We start from the raw sequence: 12,444 nt of genomic DNA, 5'->3' as shown, positions 1-12,444 counted from the left end.
TGCCTACCCAAATCCTTCAGATCCAGCTCCAGTGTCACCTCTTCTGGGAGCTTTTGGCGTTTCCCATGTCTTTAAGGAGAGTTCCCTAAGACTTTGAAAATGTCTTCTTTGTAGAGTTGCCTCAATCTTCCATGTGCTACTGCCATTTCTCTGCAAGTGTGTCTATGGGTTCCCTCCCACTGAAGACAGGGAGTGAGCCTGGCTTTGCTAATATGAATCGCTTGGGTTTTAACATAGTACCGGGTTCACAGAAGGCATTCAAAGAAATAGGTACCCCATTTAGCTTATAGTCCTCAATTTTGGCGAAGGTTAGGTCCTGAAATAAAGCTCCTCTTTAGAAGAGCTCTCTTCTTAAAGAAAAAGAAGTTTTTAAAAAGGCAGTAACTTCTACTTCATTGACTCACACGCAGGGCCTGAGAAGCACCTAAGAATTGTATAGGAATATTATGGGGACAGTAAAGGGGTGAGGGTGGGAGTTACCTATACTTATAATCCATTCTCCTATTTTCAGACTCTACTTACCAAAATTGTGTGTGTGTGTGTGTGTTAAACTTGCTATTTTTTAAAGGGTGGTCTCGCAACGATCTGTATCAGAGTCACCCTGAAAATTGAGAGGCTTAGAGACTATCCTACATCTCACTGTCTACCCTGGCAATTCTGATCTGTCAACGTAAGACGGTAAGGAGCCCTAAGGTATCTGCAAGGGAATGCATTACTTCTGTAAAGTTCTTCAGTGACTTCCTTTCTCCCAGGACAGAAAATCCACTGCGTTTTCATTAAGGTGGTCCTATATCTCTGCTATCTGACTTCTGATCACTTTTAAAGTGCCGTTGAGGTATAGTTTGCTACCATATACTTAATCTAATGTAAGTGTGTGATTCACTTTGAGTGAACTTTTAAGTGGTGCAACCACCACCACCATCCAATCTTAGAACACTGCCCTCACGGCAAAAGATCTCCCGAGTCTGATCGCTCTTTACTACCGGCCTCTTTCTCTCTAACCATGTATCTGGCTCTCAACATTTTGTATTGAATCAACAAACAGTTTCATATCTCGTGGCCTTTACTTATTTCTAATTGTTTTGTGGTAGAAGACATGGAATAAAGAGTTTGCTACCTTAGTCATGGTGAAGTGCACAATCTATTGACAGTCATTTAAAAAAAATTTTTTTGGACAGTCATTATTTCACCATGCTTTGCCACCATTGCCACTATTCTTTGCTTCTCTCTGCTATTGCTTCTGCTTTTCCACTTCCCTCTTCTACCTTCTACTTGGCTAATAATTCACACCTCAAAATCCAGTTTTGGAGTATTATTTTTTCTCAGAAATTCTTCTCTGATTCTTTATCTGACACAGAGGAATTCCAAATGATTCCAAGACAAAGTAGGACCGTTTGCCAAAGCCCCTGGAAGGAAATGTAACTTTTGATGTTGACTGAGGGCAAAGTACACGTCTTGTTCTCTGTCTATCAAAGTACGTGTCCCCCCTCCACTCCTATCCCAGAGAGAGCCCTTGGTGCACAGTAGATGCTTCAAATAGATTCATTGGGACAATCCTCTTAATCTTATCTGGAAAGCAACTAACAAACATTGAATCAAGGAGCAAAAGGTAATCAGATGAAAGCTCCCTGAATAGTGGTCATGTCTAGTTCTACCAATCCCACAGTTCTCCTGAGATCTGAAGCCGTTCTCAAAGTCCTCAGAGGAGTAGAGTACACACAGCATAATGCTTAAATTATACTTAAAAGAACAAAATATATATAATAATTTGTATTTCATCAGACATATTTTAGCTAAGAATTTAGTATGGATAAAATCAAAGATTTTAAAGTATTAGAGATATAGACAAAAGAATATTACAAAAATAATAACTCAATAATATTCTCTGGATGGACACAAACTCTCCATTATTTGATTGAGTGGCAGACTAAGTCCAGCTTATGGACCATCAGGCCTGCCCACCTCATTATCTAAGGCGAGCAGGCCTTTAACAGAGAAGCTTTCAAACAGAGAGCTGAGCATAATAAAAACGAAATCGCATTTTATTTTGTCCAGTGATATAGTTATCCAGAATCGTCGTTTGTATATATAACCAATTTTAAAAGATGCTGCTTTGGTTAAAGTAAATTGGGGTCCTGGAGCCCTCTATTAAAGTGCACTGCCTTCCCCATAGGCATCTTATTGGAACTCACAGGGTGTCATCAACCACTAATCTAATTTAAAAAATTTTTAATTGAAAACCACTAATCTAAATTAAAAAAAAATTTTTTCTTTAAGGAGAGTGTTTTGTTTTTCCTGACTCTAATCCCATTCTTGTTATGTATATATTAATGCTCATATATATTATGATTAACTTATTTTCAAATAAAGTACAGACATCAAAATGATAAGGGGACTTGAAGAGTCTACTATTATTTTATGAGGGAAATAGAGCATAGTTTAGAAGAATCTTAGTGAAGAGGACCATCTATTTGCAAGACATAACCAGAAATCTTGCAGGGCTGTGATCCTAAGCTGAACCCTCTAACCTGGCTCCCAGAGCATCCTGTGATTGTGTCTAAGCACGGATTCTCAAGGGGAACCCCCAGACTCAATTCTTATGCAGTGTGATGAATCTTTCTTTCCTACCTCATTAGGAGCCAGAACCTGCATCCCTGACCTGTCTCCTCAAGATCTGGGGTTGCTAGTAAAGGAAGTTGTGTAACATATAATTTGTGTTAAAACAAAAACTTTTTTTCCTAGTCTGTGTCTGTCATTCTGAGATTTATGTCTGTCTGAAAGAGAGAAAGGAAAAAAAGTTGTTTATTCAACCTGTATACCAGTATATATCCTATGAGAACAAAGAGACAGGGAGATGGGCATTTATAGGAAGGGTCCCCCATTCGCTTTTCCATGCATGTGAAAATAACATTTAGCATCTTTTTAGTCCACCTGGTTTCTGTAATCTGACAACAGTGACCAGGCAATAGGGGCCCTCTTTGTGTCCACCCTGCAACAACAACACTTCATCCCTAAATAACTTCAGTACCTCGCTCCTAAGATTAGAGATCTTCTGCATAACCGTTATGCTATTTCACATCTAAGAAAGTTAATATTAGCCTAATAGTCTAATATACTGTTTGTATTTAAAATTCTACAAAAATTTTTTGCAGCTTCAAAAAAAAATATCCAGGATACATTTAAGTTCACAAATTTAGTTATCTCTCTTAAGTGTCTTTTAATCTTGAACAACACCCCCCACCCCCATCATCATTTTTTCCTCTCATGAAGTTAACATTTTTGAAGAATCCAGCTCAACTACCTTCTTTTTTTTTTCTAGTTCCTTTTTTTAAATCGTTTTATTAGAGGCTCATACAACTCTTATCACAATCCATACATACATCAATTGTGTAAAGCACATTTGTACATTCATTGCCTCATCATTCTCAAAACATTTCCTCTCCACCCAAGCCCCCGGCATTAGGTCCTCATTTTTCCCCTCCCTCCCTGCTCCCCTCTCCCTTGTGAGCCCTTGATAATTTATAAATTATTATTTTGTCATATCTTGCCCTGTCTGACGTCTCCCTTCACCCACTTTTCTGTTGTCCATCCCCCAGGGAGGAGGTCACATATAGTTCCCTGTAATCGGTTCCCTCTTTCCTAACCGCTCTCCCTCTACCCTCCCAGTATCACCACTCACACCACTGGTCCTGTAGGCATCATCTGCCCTGGATTCCTTGTTCAACTACCTTCTCGAACATTCTTCATTCTGAACGTGTGAGAGTGATCCTCTTATTTTTGCATCATATCCTGGTTTGTATCGCACACATTCATCTAGATGTGTCTACCCATAAAATGCATTAGACCATGTGCCACAATGCTCGCAACGGTGTCACACATTCCAGTTGAGTCCAGAGGCAGTAGGAGGGATCTGTTTACCTGTCATATGGTACTGGATAACACAGAAGGTGGCTGAGCACTATATCTGTATACTTGGGCCTGGAGATAAACAAGCTCACAGTACTTATGACTTGCTGGCGGATGCTCAGCTGGCTAATTATGGATAGCCGGGCACAGATAACTCCCATGATTTCTGGCACCTGAAAAGGAAAGAACGTTTACTAAGCGCTTACTTCTGTGGGACACTCCTGCTTACTGAAAGGTCCTAGAGAGCGACTTTTAAAACAACTTTAAAAAATAAGTTTATCAAAACTACTTTGCATGTATCTATATGTATACAAAGAGTTGGGTATATATACAAAGATGTAAATATTGTTTCTATAAGTGATGAGGTATTAATTTTCTTGCTTATGTACATTTAAGGTTTTTTTCTTCAATGATTACATATTGACTTTACAATAAGACAAACTAATGAAAGTGTTGTATGAACTTGGGGTCCACGCTGACTCTTAAGCGTGGCAGAGAAGCCCTGAGCCACCCTCCCCCCTGAGGTGTCTACCATGCTCAGGTATATCCCACAGGGCTCATGCTCCCATTCACAGGTCCATGGCTTTAACTCCGGGCGGAACTACTGAGGGTCTTCCGAGACATGAGAGGACACAGGGCGGAAAGCAAGCAGGAGGGCCGCCTGATGTCTGTGGATTGGGTGGCACTCCAGATTATAGCACAGTCTGGGCTCCATGGTGTGTGCCCAACTATCCATCATAAGACTTTCTCTTTTAAATGTGCTTTCTTGCTCTTTCATATGGAAAGAGAACAGTTAAAAGGCCGTGAATGTGTAGTTTTACTTATCAAATGCTTTTCAGTAGTGAGCATGTACCAGTAATCACTCACTTGAACATACCATACTCCTTTCCTTGTAACCTTTTAGGATTTTCATTTTCTTTTTCTAAAGCCATGATTGCATGCTTTTAGGCATAATCAGTGGGGACACAATATGCTGTTTTCTTCTTGTCACTTAACACTATTGGACACATCAACTCCTCACTTGTCAGCGTGGTTAGGTTCCAAAGACCTGGCTGTTAAGTGAAGATCAGCATCACGCAAAAATAGAGGGTGGTCATATCAGATACAAACTGGAGGATACAAACTATATTATCACATACTATCCAATTTCATCATATACCTGCCAAGCATTTGTGAATCCTGACCCAGGCAAGTGGACACATAATGTTAACCATCGCAACCAGCATTATTCTTGCCTGGCATCTGGGCATTTGTGCCTGGCTGCAGGGCCCGTGAACTATTAAGGTTGCTCTCTAGCCAAAGTCCCTGTGACTCCCATCAAACCACCTTTTTCTACTTGGGTCCGGGGAAGAAGGCGACAGGATTCACCTGTGAGTAACTGCTGGCCGGCCCACAAGAGGTGGAGCTGAGGCTGACAGTGGATGGTGCACCCTTTGGACATTTATTAGCAGCCCTGAAAGAACTCAGTAACATGCCCCGATGAACAACCTTACCCTGAGCATTTCTCACTTGCATTACAACTTAATAAACCCTTCAAGTTAGCCCAAAGGTGTTAATTTCCTTACGAAACCCTTCCATCGCAAATGCTGTGAGTTCTGTGTAGGAATTGGAACACACATTAGAACCTAGATACAGAGAATGCTGCTTGAATGACAGCGCGTGCTGCCAGGTGAACATCGTTCATGTGCAAAATGGATTTTTTCACTACTGTAAATGTAAAATGTCAGATGAGACGGCTGATAATAGGTTTGTTCACTTTCCATGTGCTCACTTAGCCTTTATCTTTATAACGTTCATAATCTTTATAAGCCTTGTTAGTGGCTTTGTCTGTCTTCATAATTCACTGCCATAGTGTGAAGGAGACTGGTTTAATGAAGCAGTAGGCAGAGAATTAGAATACATGAGTTCTCTTTATGTGAGCCCTGGGGCTGTCTCCAATTACTTTGGGGACTCTGAAGAAGTCCTTTAACTTCTCTGGGTCCCAAATTTTCTTATCTATAAAAAATAAAAATGTACACCAGATTATAATGTCTTTTGCCAAATTATATCAAGCACAGTTCCAAAACATATGGCTTTGTGTACAAAACCATTTGTTCTTTTAAATTATTTCCTGAAATTCTGTTAATAAATTATAAAGCATGGGATTTCTAGGGTAAAGGGCAGGAAAAGTTCAAGGTTCTTGAATATACACTGGACAAAGAATTAGATCATTACTTATAATATGATGACTATTTTTTCCTTTTGATGAGGTCTGTGGATGTGCATAAGCGATGTAATTTTGTCAGGTCCCAGTCACCTATCTTGTCTTCTGCTCGGCGGCGTACCTTCTTCATTACACTTGGTGGTCTATGGATGCCCTGCTACATGGCCCTTACGTTTGTGCCAGCTCTTATTGATGATCCTGGTAGCTTTGGAAAATTTTTGTTCTTGGTCATAAAAAAAAATTGTCCTGTGGGAAAAGCTACTTTAATGTTAATGTAAACATCTCATAAACATTTTAAATGGCTACATTAGCATTACATAATATACTCTATTTTACTTAACTGGATCATGGTTTGGAGCTCTCCATTAGTCCAAACTTTTCCTGTCATAAGAAATATTGCTATGTTTGAACCAGGAGGCTTTGAAAAGTCCATAGAAAAATGGAATGAAGAAATATTGGAATCTTTCTATGATATTTTGGGAGGCCTTTTGTATTTGCATGGATCACTTCCCCACATTTCTGATGATCTCCTTAGACAAGAATAGACTCTTAAGAGCGAAATGCTTCTGCTGCAATGCTCTGACTAACCTTGAAGAGATAACTAGTAATGATTTACGTGTCTAGCCTATAAACACAAAAACAAACTCATGAGTAATCAGGGAAATGCAAATGAAAACAGTAATATACCAGTTTTCATCTATAAATTTGGGAAAATCTTCACACTTTGACACTTGTTACGAAGTTTACGAAAAAGTTCAGAACTTTCCTCTGGTTGCTAAATGCTTCATCCCTGCCCCCACTATCATGATCCGAATTCTACCTTGTAAGTCTGGCTAGACCAGAGGATGTACACTGATACAGATAGGAATTGGAAACACAGGGAATCCAGGGCGGATGATCCCTTCAGGACCAGTGGTGTGCGTGGCGATACTGGGAGTGGGTTGGAAAGAGGGAACCGATTACAAGGAGCTATATGTGATCTCCTCCCTGGGGAATGGACAACAGAAAAGTGGGTGAAGGGAGACATCGGACAGGGCAAGATATGACAAAATAATAATTTATAAATTATTAAGGGCTCATGAGGAAGTGGGGAGTGGGGAGGGAGGGGAAAAATGAGGACCCAATGCCGGGGGCTTAAGTGGAGGGAAAATGTTTTGAGAATGATGAAGGCAATGAATGCACAAATGTGCTTTACATGACTGATGTATGTATACAGTGTGATGAGTTGTATGAGTCCCTAATAAAATGATTTAAAAAAAAAGTTCAGAACGGAGTGCTGGCAGGGGGCGACAGTGACTGGATAATACAGCACCATCCAGTGGAACACCAGGTGTGTGTGGGGGTGGGGGGGGGGGGGGAGTAATGGAGGTACTTGGTGCAGACAACAAGGCGATTCAGTGGCTTTAAAAACCCGAGGGGTGTGAATAGCCTTGTGATTAGGGTCAAAGGTGGCAGATGTAGTCCAGTTAAAATGTACCTGATCTCCTGATCTCCCTTTTGACCCATTTTAATGTCTGTTTTTCAGATTTTCTGCTTTTCTTTTGATTGAGGTTTTTGTTTGGTTTAGTCATTTTCTGTTTTGTCTGGGTCTTTTGTGGTTGTTAACCTCCTGTTTGTGTTTTGTATGATTTTTCTGTGTCAAATATCTGGGACAGTTAAATCCACAGAGACAGTCACGAGATTGATAATGACCTAGGGGAGTGGCAGGGGAGGCAGGGCGGGAAACGAGCAGCTAACAGTAATGAGCATGAGAAGAACGTGTCCTGAAACGGACTGTGGTGATGACGGCATGCTTTCTTCCTTTGATCGAATGATTAACTTGTATGATGTGTGTGTGTGTGTGGCGGGGGAGAATATCAGCCATGTATAATCACCATGTGCCATCTGTTCTAAACCATGCCGGTGACAACATACTTCTCCCTACCAGGGCGGAAGTCTCCTCCTCTAAAAGACGCCAATAGCCGTGTTTATTAAAAGTTTAAATGCATGTCTGCGATGCTCTAGCTATTCCTCTTCTCATTATCTACTTCACGAAACATTCTTTGTGCCCAAGGAGACAGACACAACATGAGGTTTCCCAGAGTTGTTTTATAACATCAGTAAAGGGAAACTGGGCAAGAGACTTCACCAACCATGCCTGAGTACTAAAGTTCCCTACCCCACAGGGCCATCCGTCCCCAGTGGAAAAACTCCAATGTTGCTTGGACGTTCTCTGAAACGCCGAGGGAGCCAGTGGTATTTCCAGGCGGTTTCCTCCATCTTCCCCAGGCAGGGCTGCTCTCTTTAGCAAATCTCTCCATATTTCTACACGATGATAGTATATGGCTATTTCCTGTTGTATCACTCTTAGGTACATTCTCATGATTTTAAGTTTACCAAACCGGCTCCCTCAAGAGCAGTGCTTCCCAGAGTGGGTGATAGCACCCCCTAGTGGCCACTGGAAGGATCCAAGGGGGCTGAAAAAACAGCTACATTTTATCCTGCATTACGGACTGTAATACAAAGGTCTGTCATTGCCGGGGGTGGTGGTGGGGGTGGTGTGCTGAGTGATTTTGTTTTTCATTTTGATGAAAAGAGGGTGGTAGGACAAACAAATATGGGAACATATGCAGTCACATACCACTTTTGTTTTTAATATCACATCTCTTATTTTTTTTAAATCCATCTGAATAGAAATCTAAATAGAAGTTACCATTTTCACATGTGTTAACTATCTCAGAAAACGATTCTCTTCTGAAAAGTGTGGGCCACACCTTAGATTCTGAAAGCCTTCTTGCTCAGGTGCTTACACATTTGTGGTTTCCTACAGGGTTCGATGTGTGCTTGTTGAGTGGACAAATGTAGGTCACCAGATGGACTAAGGCTCTGACCGGGGACCCTCCCATAATTCTCAGCTAACAGGTGGACCAGATGAGACCTCTTCAGCTACCTGCCTGGAGAGATCTTGCTGGTAATTCAAACCCTGGAAAAGGCCACTGAGTTTTTTTACCGTTTCAAATCGGGACTCCGCATTTTTCACCAGAGTTATCAGCAATTCTCCAGCTGATGCCTGAGTGCAGGGGTGTTTCTTGTTATCCAGGCCATTCAGCATGGTCATTACAAACTGGTAGAGTTCACTGGAATTCAGAAAAACTTCGAAGACCTGAAATTATTGAGGGATAATAAACATTCAAGAAATAAGGTCTGGTGGAAAGAACCATGAGTAAGGAATTGATCTTCATTTAACAGAGACATGCACGAAGGTGTACAAGGCTGTGTGTTTACCAAAGTGAGACTAGGGACCACCCGCATGTCCACAGAGCAGGTCTGTACTTGTCCTCTTACAACTCAGAGTTCTATAAAGATCTTTCTGAGATCTTTGAAAACGAGTCACACTTTTATAGGGATGAGATTGAAGGAAAAGGCTAATCTTAGGGTTCTGACAGGTTCCCAGGAATAGGAAACTACCTTGTCCATAGTTAACCTTGTATTATAAGAATGTGGTAACCTGATTTTCATTGCACCTGGCTCTGTACAAGGTCTTTCATTTGATGACAATTTTCTGAGTATTTTCTATAGGATCGATACTAAGCAACACGTTACATACAACATCTGAGTTAATGCTCACAAGTGAGTTATCCAAAGATTTACAGAGTCCCATTAAACAGATGAGAAAACTTAACACTTAGGAGATGCTTAATCAGTATTTATTGGACAATGAATAAATATCTTAATATCATTACATCTTAGTCTTACAGTATACATCTTATAGGACTATCTACACCCTGCTGAAGCTGCTTTTTGTGACCAGGGCTCGCATTTGCAAGAGACTGCCAGGGGTCAGGGTTAGAGTTAACAGTGGGAGCAGAGTTAGTCTAGAAAAACCCAAACAAATCAAGAGAAATCCAAATAGTGATGTTGGCCTCACTGACTGATTGACCTAAACTGCGAAAAGGGTTCATAAAGGAGCCACTATCATGGTGCATATTCTCCAAACTATAAAGTGTTTAGAAAGCAAATTCTCTGGGCAATCCTTTAGGTTTGGTTTTATAAGAAATTACTAGAACTTTTCCAAAGTGGCTTTCTGTTTGACATAGCCATTAATGGATGTACTGATGCCATTAATGCCTCAGTCCTCATCAACATTTAAGCTGTTGGTCTTTTTGAAATGTTAGCCATTCTAATTACCTGGGCAATTTTGAAGGGACAACTATAGAACTGCAGGATACTGTAGTGCCCTAGGAGTTCACGGCACCTTTTCAACGCTGTACGCAAGCTGAGGTGATTTTCCTTGCAATGAGTGATATCTGAAAATAAAATACAAAATCTTAATGCTTGCTTACTGGCTGATCTCCAGGTTCAAGTAGACCCAAAGGTTTCTGCTCATCACGTTTTCTGCATTTGAGCAAAAATGTAGGGAGGAGGCTGTGTGTCCACTGAGAGGCTGGTTTGTTTTCTTTCTGCTGTATACCAATATAGGAAAGGAGCTCAAAGAAAAAGAAAAGAACTTTCTTTTGAGAGAAGACCTTTTCTACAAGCTGGGTATACAACCAAGACGTTCTTCCTGTTGGTGGGGGCTTTTGAGAGGTCTCCCAGAGCTTCGGTCCCCACATACGGTGTCTGATCATTCTAAGGACAAAACTCTCGGTGTCTGGTTTTGCTGATGATTGTGTCTGCCAACACTTCCTCACAGTGCCTTGTCTATTCTCGTGCCCGTCCTCCGTCTCAGCTTTGGGGATGGCGGTTTATCATGGGGAGCCGAGGAGGCCTTGGTTAGCTGGAGGTCATTGTCTCTTCAATTAGAAAACGAGTTCCTCAAGAGACGGGAACCTCGTCTGCCTCATTCACTGATGCATGCCTAGAAAAACGTTTTCACAAATACTTGCTGGATAAATAGTCAATCGTATTTCCATAAGTGTCTATCTTGGCAGACATTTCTCAGACTCAAAGCTGCTCAGAGATGAGACGGTTGCCCTGGGAAGCAGGGAGCTTCCTTTTCCTTGGGATGAGCAAGCCCAGAGGGATAGCACTTCATGGGGATGGAATTAATCTGGAAGGGATGCTGGGTTAATTATCTTCTGAAGTCCCTTTGAACTGTAGAAGTGAGTGATTCATTCTTGAGCACATTGGCTCTTTATTTCTCAAACTCCTCAAGCTCATATCTGCTGAGGGACCTTGCTTGTCCTGTACCCTCTATCTAATATCCTCCCCTTACCTCTTCACCTAGCTAAGAGATCACCTTTCTTCAGATTATTTTCAGAGAGGCCTTTGCTGACCTTTACAACCAAACTTGATTCTCATTCTTGGCCCCTGTATTTTTCCTTCCTAACACTTGATTTGTAATAACATGGCTATTTGTCAGTTCTTTGACTGATGTATATGGATATTGTTGGATCTTGGCTGAGATCAACAAACGTTTACAGGGTAAATCCATAAATGAAGGCTCAAATGATGGCAAGAACCTCTGCTACGTCTGACCAAACTATGACCACTCTAGTTTGTTCTCAGGGTTGGGTGCTTAGTTACTCCAACACTATAGCCGACAGCAACGGGTCTGATGCAGTCACATGAGCCAGTGTTGCTTCCTCACATATTCTTTCTCTTTAGGAACTATGTGCTTAGACAAGTGGTTCTCAACCTTCCTATTGCCGCAGCCCTTTAATACCATTCCTTATGTTGTGGTGACCACTCCCCCCCAACCATAAAATTATTTTCGTTACTACTTCATAACTGTAATTTTGCCCGAAGGGTTCGCAACCCACAGGTTGAGAACCACTGGCTTAGAGCCTTTCGAGATCATAGTCTGTGCTAGCGAACCCATCCGAAACCCTCGACGGTGCCTTACACTTCAACTTCAGGGTGATATGCAGCAGGTGGTGTGTGCCCTCTGCAGCCTCCTCGGCCACATCTCTCAGCGGGTCCCCACATAGGAGCGCCATGAGGGCCACCAGGCAGCCAAGTCTTTGGAAATAAAATGGATGCTAATCAGAAAGGAAAAAGAAATGTGCCATCAGAATACTAGTGCATTTAGAACGTGGGACCTTAGAGCTGATCTCTTGCAAAGTTATCCCACTTCTACGTCCAACTCAAGAGAACAGCCAGCCCATGGATCCCATGCAGCCCATGGATCTCCTTGGGGTTCACGCTTAATATGTGTCATGATGATAGAGCCTGCAGGGGGTACTACTGTTGGTAGGTGCTGTCCAGTTGATTCTTGACGCATAACAATCCCATGTGACAGGGTAGAACTGCCCCAGGGAGTTTGTAAATAGGGCAAATCCTAACTTACATGCTCAATCTGAGCACAAATATGCTTTGCACATAAAGATGTTTACCCTAGCACTGACTATTCTTTT

General features: G+C 41.5%; 1 protein-coding gene across 1 annotated transcript in view; it reads right to left on the bottom strand.

Moving 5' to 3' along the window:
- Positions 1 to 3,914: 3,914 nt before the first annotated feature.
- Positions 3,915 to 12,444, bottom strand: part of MROH8 (maestro heat like repeat family member 8) — a 39,224-nt gene continuing 30,694 nt past the window's right edge. Inside the window, exons 9-12 of the mRNA XM_045295510.1 lie at positions 11,934 to 12,069; positions 10,277 to 10,395; positions 9,099 to 9,251; positions 3,915 to 4,079 (exon numbers count right to left, since the gene is read on the bottom strand). Of these exons, the coding sequence (XP_045151445.1) occupies positions 3,915 to 4,079; positions 9,099 to 9,251; positions 10,277 to 10,395; positions 11,934 to 12,069 (573 nt within the window). The remainder of the gene's footprint in view (positions 4,080 to 9,098; positions 9,252 to 10,276; positions 10,396 to 11,933; positions 12,070 to 12,444) is intronic.

This window comes from Echinops telfairi, unplaced genomic scaffold (assembly GCF_000313985.2).
Source record: "Echinops telfairi isolate 266 unplaced genomic scaffold, ASM31398v2 ScPeMD7_5592;HRSCAF=6446, whole genome shotgun sequence".
NCBI lineage: Eukaryota > Metazoa > Chordata > Mammalia > Afrosoricida > Tenrecidae > Echinops > Echinops telfairi.
Note: the sequence above shows the minus strand (reverse complement) of the source record. Positions and strands in the feature narration are given on the sequence as shown.